Source organism: Prionailurus bengalensis, chromosome C1 (assembly GCF_016509475.1).
Source record: "Prionailurus bengalensis isolate Pbe53 chromosome C1, Fcat_Pben_1.1_paternal_pri, whole genome shotgun sequence".
Classification (NCBI taxonomy): domain Eukaryota; kingdom Metazoa; phylum Chordata; class Mammalia; order Carnivora; family Felidae; genus Prionailurus; species Prionailurus bengalensis.
The window spans coordinates 149,566,838-149,589,321 of NC_057345.1; the positions used below are offsets into that span (position 1 = coordinate 149,566,838).

The 22,484-nt window shown below is 35.1% G+C and overlaps 1 protein-coding gene and 1 long non-coding RNA gene across 39 annotated transcripts in view; both read right to left on the minus strand.

Moving 5' to 3' along the window:
- Positions 1-22,484, minus strand: part of BAZ2B (bromodomain adjacent to zinc finger domain 2B) — a 326,925-nt gene that overhangs the window by 1,017 nt on the left and 303,424 nt on the right. For 28 of the 38 annotated variants that reach the window (XM_043576806.1, XM_043576805.1, XM_043576798.1 and 25 more), the window contains 5 exons: positions 21,968-22,103; positions 18,174-18,320; positions 12,624-12,889; positions 12,226-12,369; positions 8,345-8,489 (listed from right to left, as the gene is read on the minus strand). In XM_043576806.1, coding sequence (XP_043432741.1) covers positions 8,345-8,489; positions 12,226-12,369; positions 12,624-12,889; positions 18,174-18,320; positions 21,968-22,103 — 838 coding nt within the window. Of the gene's footprint in view, positions 1-6,989; positions 8,490-12,225; positions 12,370-12,623; positions 12,890-18,173; positions 18,321-21,967; positions 22,104-22,484 lie in introns of those variants that run through there. The other 10 variants (XM_043576826.1, XM_043576816.1, XM_043576819.1 and 7 more) reach the window with 1 other exon arrangement.
- On the minus strand, positions 4,482-5,857 carry LOC122481369. The gene is made up of 2 exons (XR_006296835.1): positions 4,960-5,857; positions 4,482-4,729 (listed from the first exon to the last, which is right to left on the minus strand). It is a non-coding gene; the product is annotated as an uncharacterized LOC122481369 (long non-coding RNA).

Genomic DNA, 22,484 nt, shown 5'->3' on the forward strand with positions numbered 1-22,484 from the left:
TGAATTCCCCCTCAATATTCACCATATTCTTTGATATCCACTACCATGATTATTAGGGCTATTTTTTTTTTTTTTTTTTTTTTTTTTTTTTTTTTTTTTTTAATTAAAGGGGATGGTAAGGAATCTGTTCTGGGAGCATAAGAATACCCTTAGAAATGGGAGCGCCTGGGTGGCTCAGTTGGTTGGGTGGCCGACTTCGGCTCAGGTCATGATCTCGCGGTCCGTGAGTTTGAGTCCCGAGTCAGGCTCTGTGCTGACAGCCCAGAGCCTGGAGCCTGTTTCAGATTCTGTGTCTCCCTCTCCCTGACCCTCCCCCATTCATGCTCTGTCTCTGTCTCAAAAATATATAAACGTTAAAAAAAAATTAAAAAAAAGAATACCCTTAGAAATCCAGCTTGATACTTATTTTTTTTAAATTTTTTTTCAACGTTTATTTATTTTTGGGACAGAGAGAGACAGAGCATGAACGGGGGAGGGGCAGAGAGAGAGGGAGACACAGAATCGGAAACAGGCTCCAGGCTCTGAGCCATCAGCCCAGAGCCTGACGCGGGGCTCGAACTCACGGACGGCGAGATCGTGACCTGGCTGAAGTCGGACGCTTAACCGACTGCGCCACCCAGGCGCCCCGCTTGATACTTATTTTTAAAAAATGTTTTTAATTTTGGGGCACCTAAGTGTCTCAGTTAGTTAAGCCTCCGACTTCAACTCAGGCCATGACCTCACGGTTCCTGAGTTTAAGCCCTGCATCTGGCTCTCTGCTGTCAGCACAGAGCCCACTTTGGATCCTTTGTCTCCCTCTCTCTCTGCCCCTCCCCTGCTCACTCTCTCTCAAAAATTATTTTAGTTAAAAAGTTAGAATTTTTTTTAAGTTCAAGAATGAACTATCTACAATTTGTACCCCACAACACTTTTATTTAGTCATCCAATGAGAACAACCCAAATGATTTTCACGTGTATGATCAAGGTAAAGAAATAGATCTCATATTTTGCTACTGCCTCTCTCTTGATTTAAACACTAAGGTGCAAAATTCTCTTCGACTGAAGATCCAGAGGATCCAAATTAGCTTTTCCTGTAACCCTGCATGTAGCCAACTCCTTACCCACCACACCTCCAAGCACTAGTTTTGCTGTAGTTAACTCATAAATATATACAGGCCCCAGGAATACCTAAGAACTTTCAATATTTTCTGTTCAATATACCTGAGCTTTTTCTTTAGCAATATCAGCTGTCCCAACTAACTAGAACAAATGCAAATGTTTCATCTCCTGAATATCAATTTGAAAATAAAATTTGGTTGAAATAAAATTTGGTGCAGTTTTTACCATCCCTAGAAAGCAGATAGGGTTAGATATGACAGTTACATTAATAAAAAAAAAACCAAAAAACTTCAAACATACACGAAGTTGAAGCTACTAATATGATTTAGATAAATTGCTTGATACTTTTCAAAACATGATATTCAAATTCAATATCTATAATAAATTGTTAGTGAAAAATAATACAAAAATTGAACATTTGTTGGAAGATGGGGAAGAAGAGTCCTCTTTCACTGCTGGTAGGTGTGTAAACTGGTGCAATCATCTGGAGAGTAATATGGCAAAAACGTGGAAAGCGTGCACATACCTAACTTGTATAGATCCTAGAGAAATTCTTATTGCAGTTAGTTTTCTACTGTTATGTAACAAATTACTCAAAACTGAGTGACTTAAAACAGTATTTATTATCTCATAGTTTCTGTAATAATTCAGTAACATGTAGAAATCAGTTCCATTTCTATACACTAATAACAAGCTATTGAACAAAAATTAAGAAAATAATCCCATTTATAATGACATAAAAAAGAATAAAATACCTAGGAATAAATTTAACCAAGGTGAAAGACTTGTACACCAAAAACTATAAACATTGATTAAAGACACAAATAAATGCAAAGATATTCTGTGCTCATAGACTGGAAGAATATTTTTAAAATGACCTTAGTATCCAAAGCAATCTACAGATTCAGTACAATCCTCATCAAAATACCAATGGCGTTTTTCACAAAAAAGGAACAAACAATCCTAAAATTTGTATGGAACCACAAAGACCCGAAATAGCCAAAGCAATCGTGAGAAGGAATAACAAAGCTGAGGGCATTACACTTACTGATTTCAAACTATAATACAAAGCTATAGTAATCAAAACAGTATACTACTGGCATGAAAACAAACACATCAATGGAATAGAGAGCCCAGAAATAAAACCTATGCATATATGATCAATTAATCTATGACTAGGCAGGCAAGAATATGCAATGGGGAGAAGACAGTCTCTTTGATACCTGGTGCTGGAAAAACTAGACAATTACATGAAAAATCATGAAATTGGACCATTATCTTATGCCATATACAAAAAAATTTACAAAATGGATTAACAACTTAAATGTGAGACCTAAAACCATAAAACTCTTAGAAGAAAACAAAGCCAGTAAGCTGTTTGACATCAATCTTAGCAATATTTTTTGGAGCATTCTCCAGGCAACAAAAGCAAAAATAAACAAATGGGATTACATCAAATTAAAAAGCTTTTGCACAGTGAAGGAAACCACTAACAAACGAAAAGGCAACCTACTGCATGGGAGGAGATATTTGCAAGACATACATCCAATAAGGGATTAACATCCAAAATATATAAAGAATTCACACAATGTAATATCAAAAAACAACCCAAATAAAAAATGAGCAGAGGATTTGAATAGAAATTTTTCCAAAGGAGACATACAGATGGCCAATAGTCATGTGAAAAAGTGCTCAATATACTAATCAGGGAAATGCAAATCAAAACAAAAATGAGATATTACTTCATACTGATTAGATTGGTTATTATCAAAAAGACATAAAGTAACAAGTATTGACTAGGATGTGGAGAAAAGGGAGCCCTTATACACTGTTGGGAATATAAATTGGTGCAGCCACTATGGAAAACAGTATGGAGTTTCCTCAAAAAATTAAAACAATACCACAGGATCCAGCAATTCCATTTCTGGGTACTTATCTGAAGAAAACAAAAACACCAACTTGAAGAGATGTATGCACCCTTATGTTCACTGTAACAACAGCCAAGATATAGAAGCAACCTAAATGTCTGTCAACAGATGAATGGACAAAGACGATACGTTGTGCCCGCGCGCACACACACACGCACACACAACGAAGTATTAGCCACAAAAAAGGAATGAAATCTTGCCATTTGTGACAATATAGATGAACCTAGAAGGTATTATGGTAAGCGAAGTAAGTCAGACAAAGACAAATACCATATGATTTCACTTACATGTGGAGAAACAAAACAAGCAAAACAGACTCATAGATACAGGAAACACACCGTTACCAGAAGAGGAAGGGTTTGAGGGGGGCTGCAATAGGCAGGGGAATCAAGAGGTACAAACTTCCAGTTATAAAATAAAGTCATGGAGATATAATGTACAGCATAGGAACAGAGTCAATAATATTGTAATAACTTCATATGGTGGTAGACAGTAACTACATTTCTCATGGAGATCAATTCATAGTATATACAAAATAAATCACTATGATGTACAATTGACGCTAATATGTAAACTATCCTTTAATTTAAAAAAAGCAACAACTCAGAAGTAGCTTGGTTGGGTAGTTTTGGCTCAGGGTCTTTAATGAAACTGTAGTCCAGATGTTGGCTGGGGCTCCAGTCATTTGAAAGTTTAACTCGGGCTGTAGGAGCCACTTCTAAGATGCTGCAGTCATTTGGCTTGCAAGCTGGTGCTAGCTATCGGCTGTTCCAGATGGGTATCCTCATAACACAATAGTTGGGCTTACCCAGAGCAAGTGATCCAAGAAAACAAGGTGGAAGCAGCAATGTATTTTATGACCTAGTCTGGGAATGCACAGGCCATCACTCTGCCATATGATGTTGGTCACCCAGGCTAACCCTGATACAATGTGGGAAAGGATTATACAAGAGCATGAATACCAGAAAGTGGAGATCATTTGGAAACATCTTGGAAACCGGCTTCCACACATAGGCCCAAAGAAGATATGTATGACAATATTCACTGCAATATTAGATTTTCATTCATAGAAAAATTGAAACCAAGTATGGTATGAGCCTGTGACGGAATACCTTGCAACAATCAAAAGTAGTGAACTAGATGTACACATTACTTTTTGTAACTCAAAAGAAAAACAAATTTATAGCATAATGCAACTGATAAAGTTAAAAAAACACTATGCTTTGCACACTGTATATTTGTAAAAATACACATATAGCTAAATAAATATGTAAAAGGCTAATTGGAAAGACACATCAAAGTATTTGTACGTGGGGGGAAGGAAATTGAAGAGTTGCTGAATGAAGAACTAGAAAAATAAAAGAAAGTCTTTGCAAGAACAATGTGAGGATGTGACAAGAATCGAGGAGAGAAATTACCTTCATTGTATACAGTTGAGGCTTAACTTTTTTTTTCTTTAAGGTATAGTAGTGTAGCCCACTCAGGTTTGGGAGATCTCTCACTAGAGCCAAGTTCCTAGTAGATAAGGCTCTATTAGTTTCCCAGTGTTGTATTTTTTTTTTTTTATGAGTCATAATCCTATGGAAGGGAAATTTTGATTCTCTTAAAAATACCTACTCTGTCTCCTTGTTGGCATGAAATTCTTTTAACAGAACACAAACTTCTTTCATTTCTCAAATGGACATATTTAAGATACAAATGACCTTGGGGGCGCCTGGGTGGCGCAGTCGGTTAAGCGTCCAACTTCAGCCAGGTCACGATCTCGCGGTCCGTGAGTTCGAGCCCCGCGTCAGGCTCTGGGCTGATGGCTCAGAGCCTGGAGCCTGTTTCCGATTCTGTGTCTCCCTCTCTCTCTGCCCCTCCCCCATTCATGCTCTGTCTCTCTCTGTCCCAAAAATAAACGTTGAAAAAAAAAAAAAAAGATACAAATGACCTTGAAGAGGGAGCCCACAAATAAAATTCACAGGAGGAGTAAATGATTGATACCAAATTTCCTGGTTGAGAATGTGTTTACGGGTGGCTAAATGAATAGGATTTTAAATTTCTTGAAAGGGGATGAGGTTGGAGGTGATGGAAAAGAGAAGGAACACAGAGGGGGTGCATAAGGTACCAAGGACAGATTAGATCCTCATAATTTTGATTAAATTGGTGATTTTAACAAATTTCGTTTGGGGGTTAAACAAGGAAAAACAATCACCTTGCATTTACAGTAAGTTAGTTATTATGAGTTCAACGTGTACCCATAGATAAATTTTCACTGTTCAATTTTCACGACGGTTAACAACTAAATAAATACTGAATTATTCTTTACAGATTTCAAACTGATGACTATTTTCTGTGTTTTCTGTGTTTCTATTACTCAGTTATTCTTGGTTGGTTACTCCTTGAGTGCTAATCTAAATCTAAATATGTGGGGAAGCCACATATAATTTACAGAGCCATCAAAACTAAAGTGGAGAGTGTTCAGGTTTAAAGCCTAGTTTAAAGTATGTTGCATGTACTTGTGTGACAGCAGAGGGTAAGGAAAATGTTATTATATTTAAAGTGAAAAAATGATACTGGTTTATTGTAGATATACCCAACCCAGGGTACTGTCAGTGCAAGATTCATTCACAAAACAAAGGATCCACAAATTTATAGTAACAATAGTTACCCACACCAATTGCCCTTTTTCAATCATGTCCACTTCTTGAACGCCTACCCTTGGTGAGTAACAATAACGAAGACACTAATCTAAAGGAGCCACTATTGGACACCTGGGTGGCTCAGTTGGTTAAGTGGTTGATGTCAGCTCAGGTTATGATCTCACAGTCTGCAGGTTTGAGCCCTATGTCAGGCTCTGTGCTGACAGTTCAGAGCTTGGATCCTGCTTTGGATGCTGTGTCTCCTCTCTGCCCCTGCCCTGCTGGTACACTGTGTGTCTCTCTCTCTCTCTCTCTCTCTCTCTCTCTCTCTCTCAAAAGTAAATAAACATTAAAAAAATAAATAAAGGAGTCAGTATTTACCAAGATTTCCTTTTTTTTTCAGGGACATTTATTTTTAAAAGAAAATTATCACTCTTGAAAAATTGTACTTTGTGTGTTTAAGTATTTTATTTCTCATTTATGAGCTCCTCAGACACCAGACATATTATTATCAAGCTGCTTATATACCATCTAATATAAATTAACGTAAGCATGTATCATCCCTAAGGCACAACACCCCCATGAAGAAGACTCCCCATGGAGCATCTGGCAGTTCAATAAACACAGAAACCAGACACTTTATTTACAGCACCACCTTGTTCTTTTCTTCACATAGTCTTTTTGATGAAGCACCAGCCCCTTAAGGCATCAGTGCAGTATATGGTTAACAAAAACTGACATATTTACATAACAACAGCTGACTTTCATAGAAGTCTCCATAAACAATCTAGAAATTTTGGAAAATACTCAGTGGCTTCGAAGCATTTTAAAGTTAGTAATATTTTCTTCAAAACTTTTCTACTCTTCCTTCACTATTAAAACCATTCTCTAAGGACATCGTCTCAGGACCACATCTTCACTAGGCTGTACGCTCCACGATGGGTCTGTGCCTGTCTCGTTCACCACTGATTCCTCAGAGCCCAGCAAGGCATCAAATCATATTTCAAGAATGCTTGAATTGGTAGCTCACGACTTATTAGACTAATTCATAGGATCAACTTTGCTTATTGACAACTGGGTTATATGTCTACCAGTAGAGACATTTCTCATTCAGAACAAGACTTTTAAAATGTACTCTAAAATTTTCATATTGAAAATATGAAAAAAACAAACAATAAAATGCTGTTCAGAGATGAAAGCCACAACATTTGACTTAAAACCACCCTCCTCCATCCAGCCCACTGTCCTTTGAGCTACAGTCTGTTGTTCCTCCTCTATGGTTTTGAAAAAATCAAATTTAAATGAACATTTTCAGGCTCATTAAGAAAAACTAAAAAACTAGTTTGTAAAAGTCTTTTATTGTATCCGTGCCACACATAGTAGTGAAAAATAACACTCCTAAAAAAAAGAATGCTACCTTTTTCACAACATTTTATTTTAAATAAAACTTCAAGTACTCTTACATAGGTACAAAAAAAATTCTGATCTATTTGCCTCCAACAGGCCACCACAACACACAGTAGATAAAACACAGTGGTTACAAATGTCTTTTAAATTTATTTCTGAGGCAAGGCAAATGGGAAGGAAATGTTTCTATGAAAAAATACTGTGTGTGTAGGAAATTGTCACAATTTTATTCCACATGGATACAAATGATTATACTTTAATTTAGGCCCTGGTGGCTTAAAATTATATAACAAAATAGAAAAATGGAAAACTAATATCCCCTACACCCTGTTTCAAAGGCAGGCACTACCAAGATCAAGGAGACGCCACAGTGTTGGTAGAGGATAATTACTGTACAAGCTGTATAGCTATAATTACCTTCAGACTAAAATAAAATGCTACAATCCTTCTAAGGCATAAACAATAATGTCTCCAAACAATATATACACATAATACATATTTAAAACAAGACTTAATATAAACAATAATGAACAGTATATACATGTCAATTTTTCTTCACTGTCTTGAAATACAATTTAACTACACAAGTGATGCAGCAACATATATATATATATATATATATATATATATATATATATATATATATAAATGTACTTGTAACTCTACAGTAAAGTTTATTTTTGGTGCTTTATAGCACATCAGTGTAAACAGTTTAACTTGGCTTTGTTTTATATTTTAAAACATTCCTTGTTGTATTTTCAAGATTTAAAGCAATTTTCTAGTTCTTCCTTTTCACAGAAAACGAAGATTCTGGATGTGGTTTAATCATAAATAATTCATAAAATTAAATACATTCACTAAAAAATAAACTACAAAGTAAAAAAATGAAAAATAGATATTTATTGAGAGGGAAAGGAGAACCATTTCCCACATTAGAGCTCTGGTGTTGAATATTCAGTGCGATTTGATATATTTTAATTGCTATTGCACTATAACACCCTTTCCTTTGAAAATTCTTTGGGTGTGCTTCCCTGTTCTACCTAAGTTAGCTGATAAATCACACAAACCAATAACCAAGGGCCTTGGTTGTTGTAGGAGTGAAGCCTTTAAAAATGGTATCATTCTTCTGATACTTTTTTTTTTGTTTTTTTGTGATGCTTATTTTAAGGAAAAAAAAGTCATTATGTATGTGCCTTGCACATTTATGTAAATACAGTTCACATTGCTGGTCTCATTTGTCCTTGTTTAAAAGGAAAAAAAAGAGAGGTTATTATAACTTCAGCTCACTTTGAAAATATCTGTCCACTTTTTTTCAAAATACTTCCTCATACTGTGGCCAGCTCTGCCTATATCAGAATCATCTTCATTAAATGTTTCACAGTTGTCAAAAACAAGCCTGACATCTACAGCAAAGGTTTCAAGGTTTGGATATCTGAAAGAAAACACATGATTTAGAGATTGTGTTTACAGGGTGGCTTTCTTTTATCAACAAATGAAGATGTAATAAAAGGTAAAAGGAAAAATAAAACTGAAAGAAAAAAAGATTAGGATAACTACATTTAAACTGACAGAAAACATATTATACTTTCTTATAGATAAACATTTAAAAAATTGCATGTGTTCTGAACCATGTAGGATTTAAAAAGATTAAATGGAAAAAAAAAACCATTTCTCTGAAGATCAAGATATATTTCAACTAACTAGCATTTTTCCCACATCCAATTTCCTGTCTGACCTGTACACAGTTCTCCATCCCAAGACTCATCCCACTTGAATGATTTATTAGTTCCTCTGACCAACTGTGGTACCCTACATTCATATTCAAAAATATTTGGTTGTGGGGCACCTGGGTGGCTCAGTTGGTTAAGCATTTGACTTTGGCTCAGGTTGTGACCTCACAGCTCGTGAGTTTGAGCCCCACATCGGGCTCTGTGCTGACAGCTCCGAGCCTGGAGCCTGCTTCAGATTCTGTGTCTCCCTCTCTCTCTGTTCCTCCCCTGCTCACGCTCTGTCCCTCTCTCTCTCAAAAATAAATAAACATAAGAAAAATATTTAGTCGCAATAATGTAAATACTTCCTATGCACTGTAAACGTTATACTTGCCCTGTAGCCTTTACACACATCTCAGGATATATTGCTCTGTGTTAAATCTGCCCCATTTCCCATTTCTGTTCTTTTCTCTTCAGATGTGCTCTTTTGCTAAAGCACTGGAGTGTGATAATCAAAACAAGGCAAAAAAAAAAAAAAAGTATGTGTTATCCCTTCATCAGAGGTAACATTATGAGGACCTGCCTTTCCATAAGAAGCACTGTGGCTTCAAGTTCTTTTTTGGCAGAATAAGCCCAATCCTCTTTCTCTGTAAGAACATGGAGAAAAGAACAGAAAGGTGAATGAATCTGCCTAAACTCATTAGTTAAAAAAAAAAAAACAACAAAAACGAGTGGTTTGTTTCAAGCCAACTGAAGCCAAACCAATACAGCTCACAAGACGGCTTCTGGAAATTTAAATTAATTCTAGCTTACGGTAAGCTAGATACTAAAATAATTTACCTATTAGAAATACCCATGAAGTACACACTGAAGCTCTGAGACCTGGGAAAGTAGAATTATTTCTTTGATGGACTGTCTTGTATAGTCTTCCCCTCCTTCCCACTTCCATTCTACTATGTGCCGTAATAAAAGGAGTAACTTTTCTCTATCTGCAATGGGCTCACCAAATTAATTCAGAACTCATGTCACCTCACCCATTTTCCTGTTATTCTGGGGATTATTTTTTAATGAAGGCAAATTCACTTAAAATAAAGTTACCCATTTTAAGGTGGCATTTAGTACATTCACGACATTTACTATTACCATTTCTTTTTTTTTTTTTTTTTTTTTAATTTTTTTTTTTTCAACATTTATTTATTTTTGGGACAGAGAGAGACAGAGCATGAACGGGGGAGGGGCAGAGAGAGAGGGAGACACAGAATCGGAAACAGGCTCCAGGCTCTGAGCCATCAGCCCAGAGCCCGACGCGGGGCTCGAACTCACGGACCGCGAGATCATGACCTGGCTGAAGTCGGACGCTTAACCGACTGCGCCACCCAGGCGCCCCAACCATTTCTATCTAGTTCCAAAACACTGCCATTATCCCCAAAGGAAACCCTGTATCCATTAAGCAGTTAATCCCCATCCCTCCCTATCTTGTCTCTGGCAACCACTAATCTGTCTTTGTGGATTTATCTACTCTGGAAGTTTAATATAAACGGAATCATACGACATGTGTGGGAATAATTTTTATAAAATATTTTATAAATATACTTTGAGAAATATTTACCTCTTTAGACTGTTCCTTACTGTAAGAGAAGGTTAATGATTTTTGCTGGGGAGACTAGAATCCAGGTGAAACAAATACTATTCTTATGTCTTGTCCCTCTTCCTTTACAGAAGGATGGAGCAGCATATGGAACCCAGAAAGAGTCGCTAAAGTAGGTACTTCCTCCACTCTACTTTATACATTTCTAGTTTAAACATTTGAAATAATGTTTATGAGTTTTGGTTCCAACTCATTAGTTTGGGTTTAATCAAACAACTTGGATTTAGAAGGGTTTGAATCCACTAAATTTTGCCTCCCACACAGCTGGCATCACCAACAGGATTATAGAGAACTGCTTCCCTCTCTCTGCCTGCTTCTGCTGTGACTTCCTCCATTCACCAGGCCTCATTCTCAAAAGGGTGTGCTAATGTTTGGTAATGTCTACGCTCTGCCTTGGTGTTTATTTTGGGGATCTGGAGGCTTAGGTTGATCCTCCATCCAGGAATTGGAGACACATGTCAAGTCTTTCTGTGTAAGTCTTGTCGTGGCCATGTGGACCATAGAGCCCATGATGCTGCCCACCTAAACATCTCATGTTTTGAAAGAAAAAGCAAAATAACTAGTTTATATCCAGACAGCAGCCATCGCTTTTTGGTTCACATTAGAACCGATAGTTTTAATAATTTTAAATGTTTTCTGATTTGGGGCAGATCCCTTCTATAATTTTTTTAAAAGTAAAACAAAACAGACATAATCTTTTGAAAGGCTGACATTTCAGTCTCCAAAGAAATAAACTACTCATTTGATCAGTCTCTTAAATCCTTTCATACATGTGAGAAGGACACTGATTATTAGGGTTAAATTCTACTTAACTCTTCTACACTGAATGTAAATTATGGAGCACAGTGATTTTCACCAAAAGAACATTTAGGAGGAACTAAACAACATATTGCATTGTAAGGATAACACCACCACCACCACCACCAACAATAATGTGATTAAAATCTATCTTGCAGTTATTCTTTCAGTGTAAAATTCCTTCTTTCTCCATATTTTTTGTGACCTTGCCTGAAATTACGGTCACAGGGTAGATTAAGCTAAACCAGTACGAAGGAGTAAGAGGAGCAGAGAAGAATGGAGAAGAGAACACACAAGCTCCCAGCTCCTGGCCACTTACATGGGGGATGCTTTTGTGTGGGCTTATTTGGTAAGTGAACAGCCTCATTTTTGTGGCTGCAAAATGGGCCACTGTTCAGAACCAACTCAATTCCACTAACAGCTGCTACTTGCTGGTAGGAATTTGAGGTAGTCTAACCAATATCATTAACTGTGGCCAGGAAGTCACTTTATTCTTTGGGTAGGATCACAAAGAGAATGTGGTAGAGAAGAGCAAATAGTAGTTTTCTTTCACATTTTAGTAAGTAAATTTTTAGTATTCTCCAAGACCTCACAAGAAAACTTTTAATATTTAAAATTTCCAATGACCTTCTATCTCTACATTATAACAATCTGAAAATATTACAGTCAATTTTTATTAAATCCACACGAGATGTTATCAATATTCCGCTGATGTATGATAAAAGCTCTCAATTATGTTATTTACTTACTTTGGGAGACTTCCCTGTTACTTTTCTTTACCTCTTAGGCTGGGTCAGGTGGCCTTCAATGTCAAAAGCAGCTTTATCACACTGCTTTTCCATTGTTCAAAAAATTTTAATTGACTTGTCTAACCAAACACACATACAGACAGACATATACACACACACCCCTCCAAAGGTAGGGCTTTTATTTAATGTGTCTTTGGCTCACTAGAGGACTACCCAACACATATTAAGCATTCAATAAATATTGAATTGAAATGATTTACTTACTGCCCACTACTTAATTTCTCTCTAATTGTGGAAAAATCCATAGGCTTCTTAATAACTTTCTTATAACCAGGAACGAGTTTCAAGTTTACAGGAAGTAGAAAAGGCCACGCATCCTCATGAGTTTCCATTTCAGTAAGGATCATACTAAAAAAAAAATAATAATGTTTGAAGTCAGTATCTATGCTTTAGAATTATCTATTTTTATTAAAAACTTAGCTTTTATAATCCTTCAAGTAAAAACAACGCAAATTCATTTATTAAAAGAGATGAAATACATTTACTGATATTGTAGACTGTACATTTTCCTATCTGTCAAAAGTTGTCCAAAAGTCACCTTTAATACAGTAGAAAGTTTCTAAACAAAAAAAATGAGTACGTGTGTCTGAAATAATTAATACCTGCAAAGAGCGAGGTCTTTGGAGTCATCTCTTTTAGGTTTCTTAACAGAAGTAGAACTTTCCTGTTTTGACAAGTTAATAGAAGTGTTTTCCTCTATTTTTCTTTTTTTCAGGTCTTTGTTTCCTCTTTTCAGTGAACTATTTGTAGATGCAGAGTCTTCATCTTCAGTATCACCTGTTAAAGTTCCTTTCTTGCCTTTCTTTGACTCATTAGTCTTTTTTCCTTTGACATGAAGTTTTTTGATTTTTAGAGTTTGACCACTTGCCTTTAATTAAAAAAATAGATAAATAAATAAGAAAATAACCATCTACAGACCTTTTATTACTTTAGCGGTGCCTGGGTGACCCCGTTGGTTGAGCATCCGACTTTGGCTCAGGTCATGATCTCACTGTTTGTGGGTTCAGGCCCCGTGTCGGGCTCTGTGCTGACAGCGTGGAGCCTGGAGCCTGGAGCCTGCTTTGGATTTTGTGTCTTCCTTCTCTCTCTGCCTCTCCCCCTCTCACGCTCTCTCTCCCTCTCTCCCTCTCTCTCTCAAAAATAAATAAACATTGAATTTTTTTTTTAATTATGTAAGTCTAACAGGACAAAAAGAATATTATCTCTGATCTAGAAGGCTGATAATTTTATTTTTTATAGAGATTTATGAATTTGTTTTCCCATAAGGTTAAAATCTAATAAAGCATGAAAAATCTATCTTAAGAATTCTTAAAATTCGAAGATGTTGATCTTATGGTAATCTATCTTTGGTACCAAAGAACTTAGCAGTATTCCTTTAGTGTAGTCACTAACCAAACGAGTTTAAAGGTACAAAAGGACTATCTCTGAGAACACAGTTAGGAACAAAGGTGAAAATGAACAAAAATATAGACCTTATTAATAAGATACTTGAAGAGGTAGTTGAAAAGCTAGGCTAAAACATGAAAAATAGCTCAGAAAGTGTCAAATAAAGGAAAAGTCCTTTATATGTGATTAAATCTACTGGAAATTGATATATCTCTGTTTTTTTAAGATAAAGAAAAAAAAACATTCGCTATGAAAAGAGAGCTCCATAAAATTGTGGTTCTCAGGTGTGAATAAAGCAATGGTGAAAAATGAGAGAGAGAGAGAGAGAGAGAGAGAGAGAGAGATGTCTGTTTTTGCAGAAAACAATAGACATAGTATAAAAGAGATCACATTTGAAATTTAAGGTTACGAATTCTAGCTATAGCTCTGTCAGTGACTAGCTATGGAATTTTCACAAAAATGTCTGTGAGGCCCTATTTCGTCATCTGTAAAATTAGAAAAGTAAGCCACACAATTGGTAAGGTCATTCTAGCTCTAAAATTACATGAACAAAAATCTCAGTGTGGCCTTCTGCAATGTAATTACAACTGTAGACAGCACATTGATGTAACAATGAGCCCCGTCCTTCATCTAGAAATAGGGAAACAAGTCTGTATTTTGACAGTTAAATGTTATAATAAATATAATGGATCCTAGGAGAGAGATAGGCAGTCACTGGTAATGCACGATTTTGTTTTGGTTTTCCAGAATAGTGCTAACCTTCTTTTTAAAAATGATTTTTTCTCCTACCCAGACTGTTAAAAATTCTTAGACCGCAGAGTCAGATATTTGGTCTAGCCTTAATCTAAAGTTGGCTCTATTCTTGAAATACAGTTGGCTGAAAACATTACTTTGAGGTATTTCATATTAATTTCTTTGACAATTTCATGAACTCTGCTATTAACATTTTAAAATAATTGCTCTTAAGCAATTAAAATTATTTGGTTCTCTATTGGGAAGTTAGAAATATAGTTAAGGAGATATTTTAATTGCCTAAAATAAGAAAGCAAACTATCAATCTGATACCTTCCCCATATCATATCAAAGAATCACTACCCCCTTGTCACTAAAATAATTAAAATGTTTTACTAAGTCTCCTTTCCATTTAATTTATTAATTTTTATTCACTAATATCTGATATTCTGAGTTTTCATATAGCCTGAGCTTCCAGCACTCTTAAATCATAAGAAAACAGAAAGAGGATGCTTAATATAATGATGAAAAAGTCCATTTAATGAAGATTAAATTAGGTTAGATTGAATAATTATGCCACTTAACAAGGACAATATTTCATGAATACGGGCCAAAACTTCTAGTTCTTTATGTGAACTAAATTATTACTTGGGATAATATTCTAATAAACTCATAACTACGGTAGGAAAACATGAAACTTAAATCACAGAATCAAAAGGTTTTTGTGATGTTTCAAAAAGACAATGAAGTTTATACATTTCTTTAATAAATAATGTTTATCAGCTTGCCTCATTACACTGTACACATACACACACACACATATATATCTATATATTACATTTTCATTTTAGAAAGAGAGAGAGACAGCATGCAAGTGAGCAGAGGAGAGGGAGAGAGAGAATATTTAATTAATTAAATAATGATAAATGTATATTAATAACATTAACTTTAAAAATCTTTTTACGGGGTGCCTGGATGGCTCAGTCAGTTAAGCAACTGACTTCGGCTCAGATCATGATCTCATGGTTCGTGAGCTTGAGCCCCTCATTGGGCTCTCTCTTGTCAGTGTGGAGCCCACTTCAGATCCTCTGTACCCCTCCCTCTCTGTCCCAAAAATAAATAAACATTAAAAAAGTCTTTTTACATCAAAATCAAATGTTTAATATTTTTATTGCTATAAGAAATGTAACATCTAATTCACTACATTAAATAAACAAAGAGAGCAGAGGCTTAGAAATCTGCATTACATAAAAGCACTTGGATTAGATCATAGGGTTTAGGATTCTTAGACCACTGCTTGAATGGAGTGATATAATTTAAGCAAATTTACTGAAAATAAAACCTCCTATAGTCTACCAGATGATTAACAAGAATTAACACACCAATTTGTTAGTAATTCGGGAAGCTTTAAAGAAGATTTCTATAAGTTGACAGTTAAGAAGCTAAAACATAATTTATGTACAACCAGTGAAAATTATTATTGAACTACACTTAACTAGATAGGATAAAATAATCAAGTAATGAAAAATTAAAAAGTGATAACTAGCGAATATAATGCCAGGCAGAACCATCTGCTGTTTTATAAAATATAAACATATAATAAAAGATATTATATATTATAAAAGTAAAATATAATAAAAATAAAATATAAATAATACAAATAAAACGTAATAAAGTATTATATACATATGTCACCAAACTTTAAAGTCATAAAAACTCTCACACACATGACTATATTTGATCTTCAAAAACCTCTATAAATTAGATACTATCCCATTTTACAGATAACCCTGAAGCTAAGAATGTGGTCCAATGTTTATAAATCAGGGAGGTGAGAAAAACCACCAAGGGACCGAAAAAGAGCAAAGGCAGGTAGACAACCAGTTAAGTATGGTATCTTAGAAGCCAAGTGGAAACAGGTTTTAAGGAGAGGAAGTGCTCCACTCTATTAAATGTAACTAATAGGTTAGATGAGGTCAAAGCACTGATCACTGAGTTGAGCAATGTGGAAGTCATTTGTGGTCATAATAAGAGCACTTCTGGAGAAGCTGTGGAAGTACAAATCTTACTGGAGTAAGTTCAAGAGTGATTTGGAGGAGAAAAATCAGAGAGAACCAGAACAGAAAACTTTCCACAAGTTCTTCTATAAAGAAAAGGGGAAAAATGGAGGCAGTGGAACAAGGAAGAAATGAGGCCAGAAGAGGGTTTTTGTTTAGTTTTCTCAAGATGGAAGGAAGGAGGCTGGATGGAATTTTAGTAGGCTGATGAGAAGAACACAGGGGAGAAAGAAAAACTGATGATGGTGCAGGAGAAGAGAGAACTGTTGGTCATACTCCTAAGAAAGTGAGGGGGGGGGTGCCTTGGGTGGCTCAGTTGGTTGAGCACCCAACTTTTGATTTTGGCTCCGGTCATGATCTCACAGTTGGTCATGAGATTGAGCCCCACACTGGCTCAAAGCTGAGCATGGAGCCTGCTTCAGATTCTCTCCCTCTACCTCTCTTTGCCCCTCCCCTGCTTACATTATCTTTCTCTCTCGCTCTCAGAAGAAGAAGAAGGAGGAGGAGGAGGGGGAGGAGGAGGAGAAGGAAGAGAGAGGGGATGGGTTCCTCAAACCAACTTAGAGCCACTAGTAGTTCATGGCAACAGGAGAGAAGGGAGGGTATGTAAGCACACATACAGGAAGGATGGTGGATGTAGTGGCAAATTCTTATGATCTTTTCTTCTGGCGGCTTCTATCTTCACAGGGAAATGGAAGTAAGGTCATCAGTTGAAAATACAGATGGAGGAGACAGAGCTGGAGGTAAACCATCAGGCACCATTAAGGGCCCTCTTAATGCCTTGAATTTAAAGGGCTGGGTGTTTATTCCAACCACATTCAGATATAAAAGTATAGGTGCTGGAGAAGTCAAAGTTGGATTAGCCAGAATCATGGTTTTCCTAAGTGAGAGAGCGGCAAAGGGGATAAAGGTGGATACAGTGATTATGATAATGAAATGTTGACACATTACAAGCTAGGTTAGGAGAAAAGAAAGGACCTGAAGGGGGAGAGGGTCTTCAGATAAACGGTGAAAAGGTCTTCAGATAAACGGACTGGAGGCCAAAGGACTGTTGGAATTAGAGTGAGAAAGGGGGTAGACAAGAGAAAGGAGGTGGTGAACAGATGCGTGTTTGGAATTTACTTTATGGAGAGGCAGCAGTTACTGGTAATGATTAATGATAGCTAGTGGTCAAGAGATTAAACATGGGAAGGGAGTGCCTGAGTTAGGAAACACCTAACAAAGACTCTGGCCCTCAGTACACACTGACCCTTTCACACTTCTTACTTCTTACTTTCTAATTCTATTATCATGTTGCTTCTCTTTAATCAATCGGTATGAGTGTCCACAGGTTTCTAATTTAAATGTGACTAGAAAGTGACTTAAAATATATATTCTTGTTACCATGACCTAGCAATTTAACTCCTTAGATATATACCCAAGTGAAAACATTTATTCATACAAAAACTTGTGTATGAATGTTTCACAGCAGCATTATTCATGGTAGCCAAACCATGGCAACAACCCAAATGTTCACTAACTGAAGAATGGATAAACAAAACGTGGTATATCCATATAATGGATTATCATTTGACTGTAAAAAGGAAGTACTAATACATGCTAGAACATGAATGAACCCCGAAAATATTGTGCTAATGCAAGAAGTCAGGCACAAAAGGCAGTATATTGTAATGATCAGAATAGGTAAATCCACTGAGACAGAAAGTAGACTAGTGGTTGCCAAAGGCTAAGGGGAGACGAGGAATGGGGAGTGACTGCTCATGGGTACAAAGATATACTTTTTTTAGGGTTGTGAAAATGCTGTGGAATTAAATAGTGCCAATGGTTGTACAACTTTGTGAATATTATAAAAACCACCGAATTGTATACTTTAAAAAAGTGATTTTTATGACTTATGAATTATATCTTTAAAAAATCTCCATACGACTCTGCATTTTGATTTGGCAATTAAAAAATTTAGTGTTAGATCAGTCTTACCTTAGCAATGCAAGCTGGACAAAACCAGTCCCCATCTGGTATGGTTGTAATCTTGGGTCTATGGCAGTATGTGTGACAGCCTTTGTCACAACCATCACAAAGGAGGAGCAGTTCTTCATTATCTCCCTTTCGACAGATCTGGCAGTACTATAATACATGAGAAATCATTTAAAATTAACTCTCTGCTATGAAGAAGAGTTATTGGAATATTAAACACACCATAATTCCTAATTTATATTAGTAACAAACATTCCGCTTGGTAACAAATATACAGTAGCCATACACATCTATGTATCTCTCATTACACAGATATGGACCACATGACGGGTGAGCAGTTCAATTGGGGTAAATGCACATTTCGGGTACACTGCAAAGAACAAAGCTAGAGGTTGAATGCCTGCACACACTTCAGAAGCATGTACACATTAACATATGAAATAATTAACATGACATTAGAGCACATAAAGCAATGAGTAGCTTTAATACATGGTGTTTTAATTTTCAATGTATTTCATCTTTTGCTTATCTTAGTATCCTCATGATATCCTGAGAAAGAAATAAGTAAGAGTTAGAGTAATTTTTAAGATAAAAATTAGGAAACTTGTATTAGTATCAAAATTACATATGGTAATAAAAAGATGACCCTATATATTGACTAAGTTATCCATCTATTTTTTGTGATTGATTAAAAAATGTGTCCAAACCAGGAAACTTTGGAATTCAACCCAAATCAAACAAATGTGTCACAAGTGCAGAAAATGGATCCCACAAAATGTAAAGAGGAGAAAAGTGATACAATAAATTAAATCAAATAATTTAATTAGTTATGATTTATTTTGTAGAACAAAATAAAATTACTTCTCTGTGAAAAAGTTTCTAATGTCATTAAGAACTTTAAAATATATAAGGAGAGTTTTCCCCCCATGCATGCATATTCTGTATAACAAGTTTCACAAAGGGAAAGAAACAAAGTCAGATAAGAAAAACTTTCAAGATGGCTTTATAAACTGTATTTTGACCTTTAGTTTATATTCTCAGTCACGGTAGTAAATGTCTTGTAGTAAATGTCTTGTAATCAATATTTTAAAAAATGGAAACATTTAAACTTTAAAGCATACCAATTTAAAGTTATATATTTATACTCTTAAAAACAAAATAGCTTAACTGCTCAAACTTATTTTTAAAATTTTCAATATAACAGTAAACCTTAAACTGGGAAAGTCTAAAATAGTGTTATATAACTCAATATGTACAATAATGATAGCTTAAAAATTTTATCAAATTGCAGATACACACTATTCAGCTTAAAAATCTATCAAATATATGTAAAATACATAACACTAAAATTGGCATGTGTGCTAGGAGCAAAAACAGCAGAGGTTAACATTCCAACAGTAAGTATTTATTTTATGACCTTTCCTAACACCGTATCACTAAATACCTCAGCATGGTATTATTTCTCCAAATTTAAACTACAGCTTTAAAACTTCCACTGTAAAAACATTCATTGTGAAATAACATTTGGAAGGTTATATTTAAATCCCTATAACAGTAAAATTAAAACATCAGATTCACGAACATTATGTAAATTCTGTTTCTATAACAGATAACTAAAAATACTATAAAGTGCGTCTTACATCTCACATTTATGATTGAAAAATAAAATTATTTTCTGATACTTATTAAGAAAGGATGGCAGGTATCAAGCTTATAACACTTGAAAAATCACAGCAGTGGCTCATAATATGCTACAGCAAATGTAGAGCATAAACAGTAGATATTGTGTATGCTTAACATTACCAACAATACAAAGCAAACTGTGGACAGAGAATTATCTAGAGGCAGATTATGATAGCTTCTTCTTTCCTTGGTAAGCCTGATCTCTGACAAATGAGGAATATCTAAGGGTAACTGAATACTTTAATTTTGTTAGGACTTGTTATGAGGATTAGTATAGGCACTATTACATTACTAGTTAACAGTTAAAAAGTGCTCATTAATCTTTGAAAATGAAACTATGCCTTCTTTCAAAGATAGTTTCATAGAAAATAATGTATTATTAAATATTAAAAAATGAATATTATAACATGAAATTAAATAATAAATGTATATTAATAACATGCAAAACAGTTTACGAATTTGCTAAAAATGACATAAAGCTTGTAATTGCAGTAAGTATACTAATGTAAAGGCAGATTTTGGTAACAAGCTCTGGGTTTCTATATATAAATTACAACAAAACTGACCACACTGTAATGACTATTATGGTGCATATGAGAAAAATAATGGTTTGATGTAGGAATTCAATTGTTTTTAATCATTACAGCCTAGATTTCACTGAATAGATTTCTCCAAGGTGATTTTAAAACTGGTTTTAATATTAAATTCTAGAAGAAAAATTCTTTTTACCTGGTAAAAATGCTACCAGATGAACAAAACAATGCCTTAAAATTTATGGTAAATCATAATTTGGATTGGAAAAGACCTAAATTTGAGAAGATTGTGAAAACTGCAGATTCATTATTCCATGGATATTTTATGAAGAAGGGAAAAACCACAGAAGAAAAAAAACACATTTTTTTCTTCACAGAAGTAAAGAAAAACCATATTTATTTGTAGGAATGAATTAAGTAGTCTAAACTTAGAGATGAAAATGAGGGCAGGAATGCTAAATTATTTCAGGATCACTTCTTTTCTTTCGAAGTCATTAATAAAAACATATCTCAAATGTTTGGATTTTAAAGCTAATCTGTAATTCAAAAGCAAATGATAAATTAAGCCATAAAATTTCACATATTATAAATATTTCTATATACGATATATAAGAAGCAAGAGGGACATGAACATGACTTAAAATAAGTACCTCCCTGGAAGATATATGGAATATAGCTTTCATTTTGAGTATACTGTATTTGGTGCCTGGTACAAAGTAGAGGCCACTACAGGATAACTACTTGGGCTTGAACAAAGAGGTGAAAAACTAGTTTTTAACTGTGAGTGGAAAAAATAAAACATCTATTCTTCTCATCAGCTATATCCCATGTCAAATATACAACATCAAGTGCACAAACTAAGAGCTCTTGCTTATCCTGTATTTACTAACCTAAGCATTTCTCAGCATTACAAAAGAAGAAAAAGAAAATTGATAGAAATATAAAGACATTTTAAGAATGCAATGAATGGCTGTGCCTGGGTGGCTCAGTTAGTTAAGCGTCCGACTTTAGCTCAGGTCATGATCTCACGGTTTGTGAGTTTGAGCTCTGCGTCGGGCTTTGTGCCAACAGCTCAGAGCCTGGAGCCTGCTTCACATTTTGTGTCTCCCTCTCTCTCTGCCCCTCCCCCACTCATGCTTTGTCTGTCTGTCTCTCTCAAAAACAAACATTAAAAAATTTTTTAAAAAATATTAAAAAAAGAATGCCATGAATGTCTGTAGCAGATAATGTTAGCAACTGGAATGTTTACACGTGTGAAAGGGTCTTCAAAATATTTAGATTAACAGCTATTATGTTGACAGAATACAGAAAACAACTTCAGTCAGAGTTATAAACGATATTCAATGGAATGCGAATCAAGATTTAAAAAAAATAAGAGAACACATTTGGTAGGTTCCTTCAGAGAGCTCAAAATAAGGAAAAAAGTATCACACTAATACAGTATTTAAGAATTAAGCAAAGTGTCAAGTAAAGCATACATTATTTTGACAATAAGTAATGTACAGTTAAGAAAGATTTAGAGGTTGGGAAAAACAGGACAAAGTAAATTAGTTATAGTATTTCTTAAATGAAAACACTTACAACTTTCATAATTGATTTTTCCCATGCTATTGATTTCTGTAACTGCTGAATGCACAGAGCTACCTGTGCAGCACTGCGAGCTTCTGACAATGCCCTTCTCCATACCCTGAGCCCTGGAGCAATATCCTCTTCAATTCTGCATTGAAATATAGAAAAATTAAGTAGGTCATATCCATATTTATGGTCACTGAATGTGAAACAATCATCACACTGAAAGCCAAGCAATGACAAAAACATGTAACAGCCAATAAGAATAAGGTTTAAGCAACTAAATTTGATGTAGTGCACAGACTGTGGCTACGTGCCTCAAAGCTTAGTCACAACCAGGTAAATGTAAGATCACTTTGCAGGATTATCAACGCACATAACAAAAAAAAAATGTTTTTACAAAGCACCATGCAAATAGCATGATCCATATGGATCACAGACATACAAGAAGATACATAGATAACAGGCAATAGAAAATAGGCTCCAATTAGCAAAGAAGCACAATAATTTTTCAAGTTAATCTCAATAA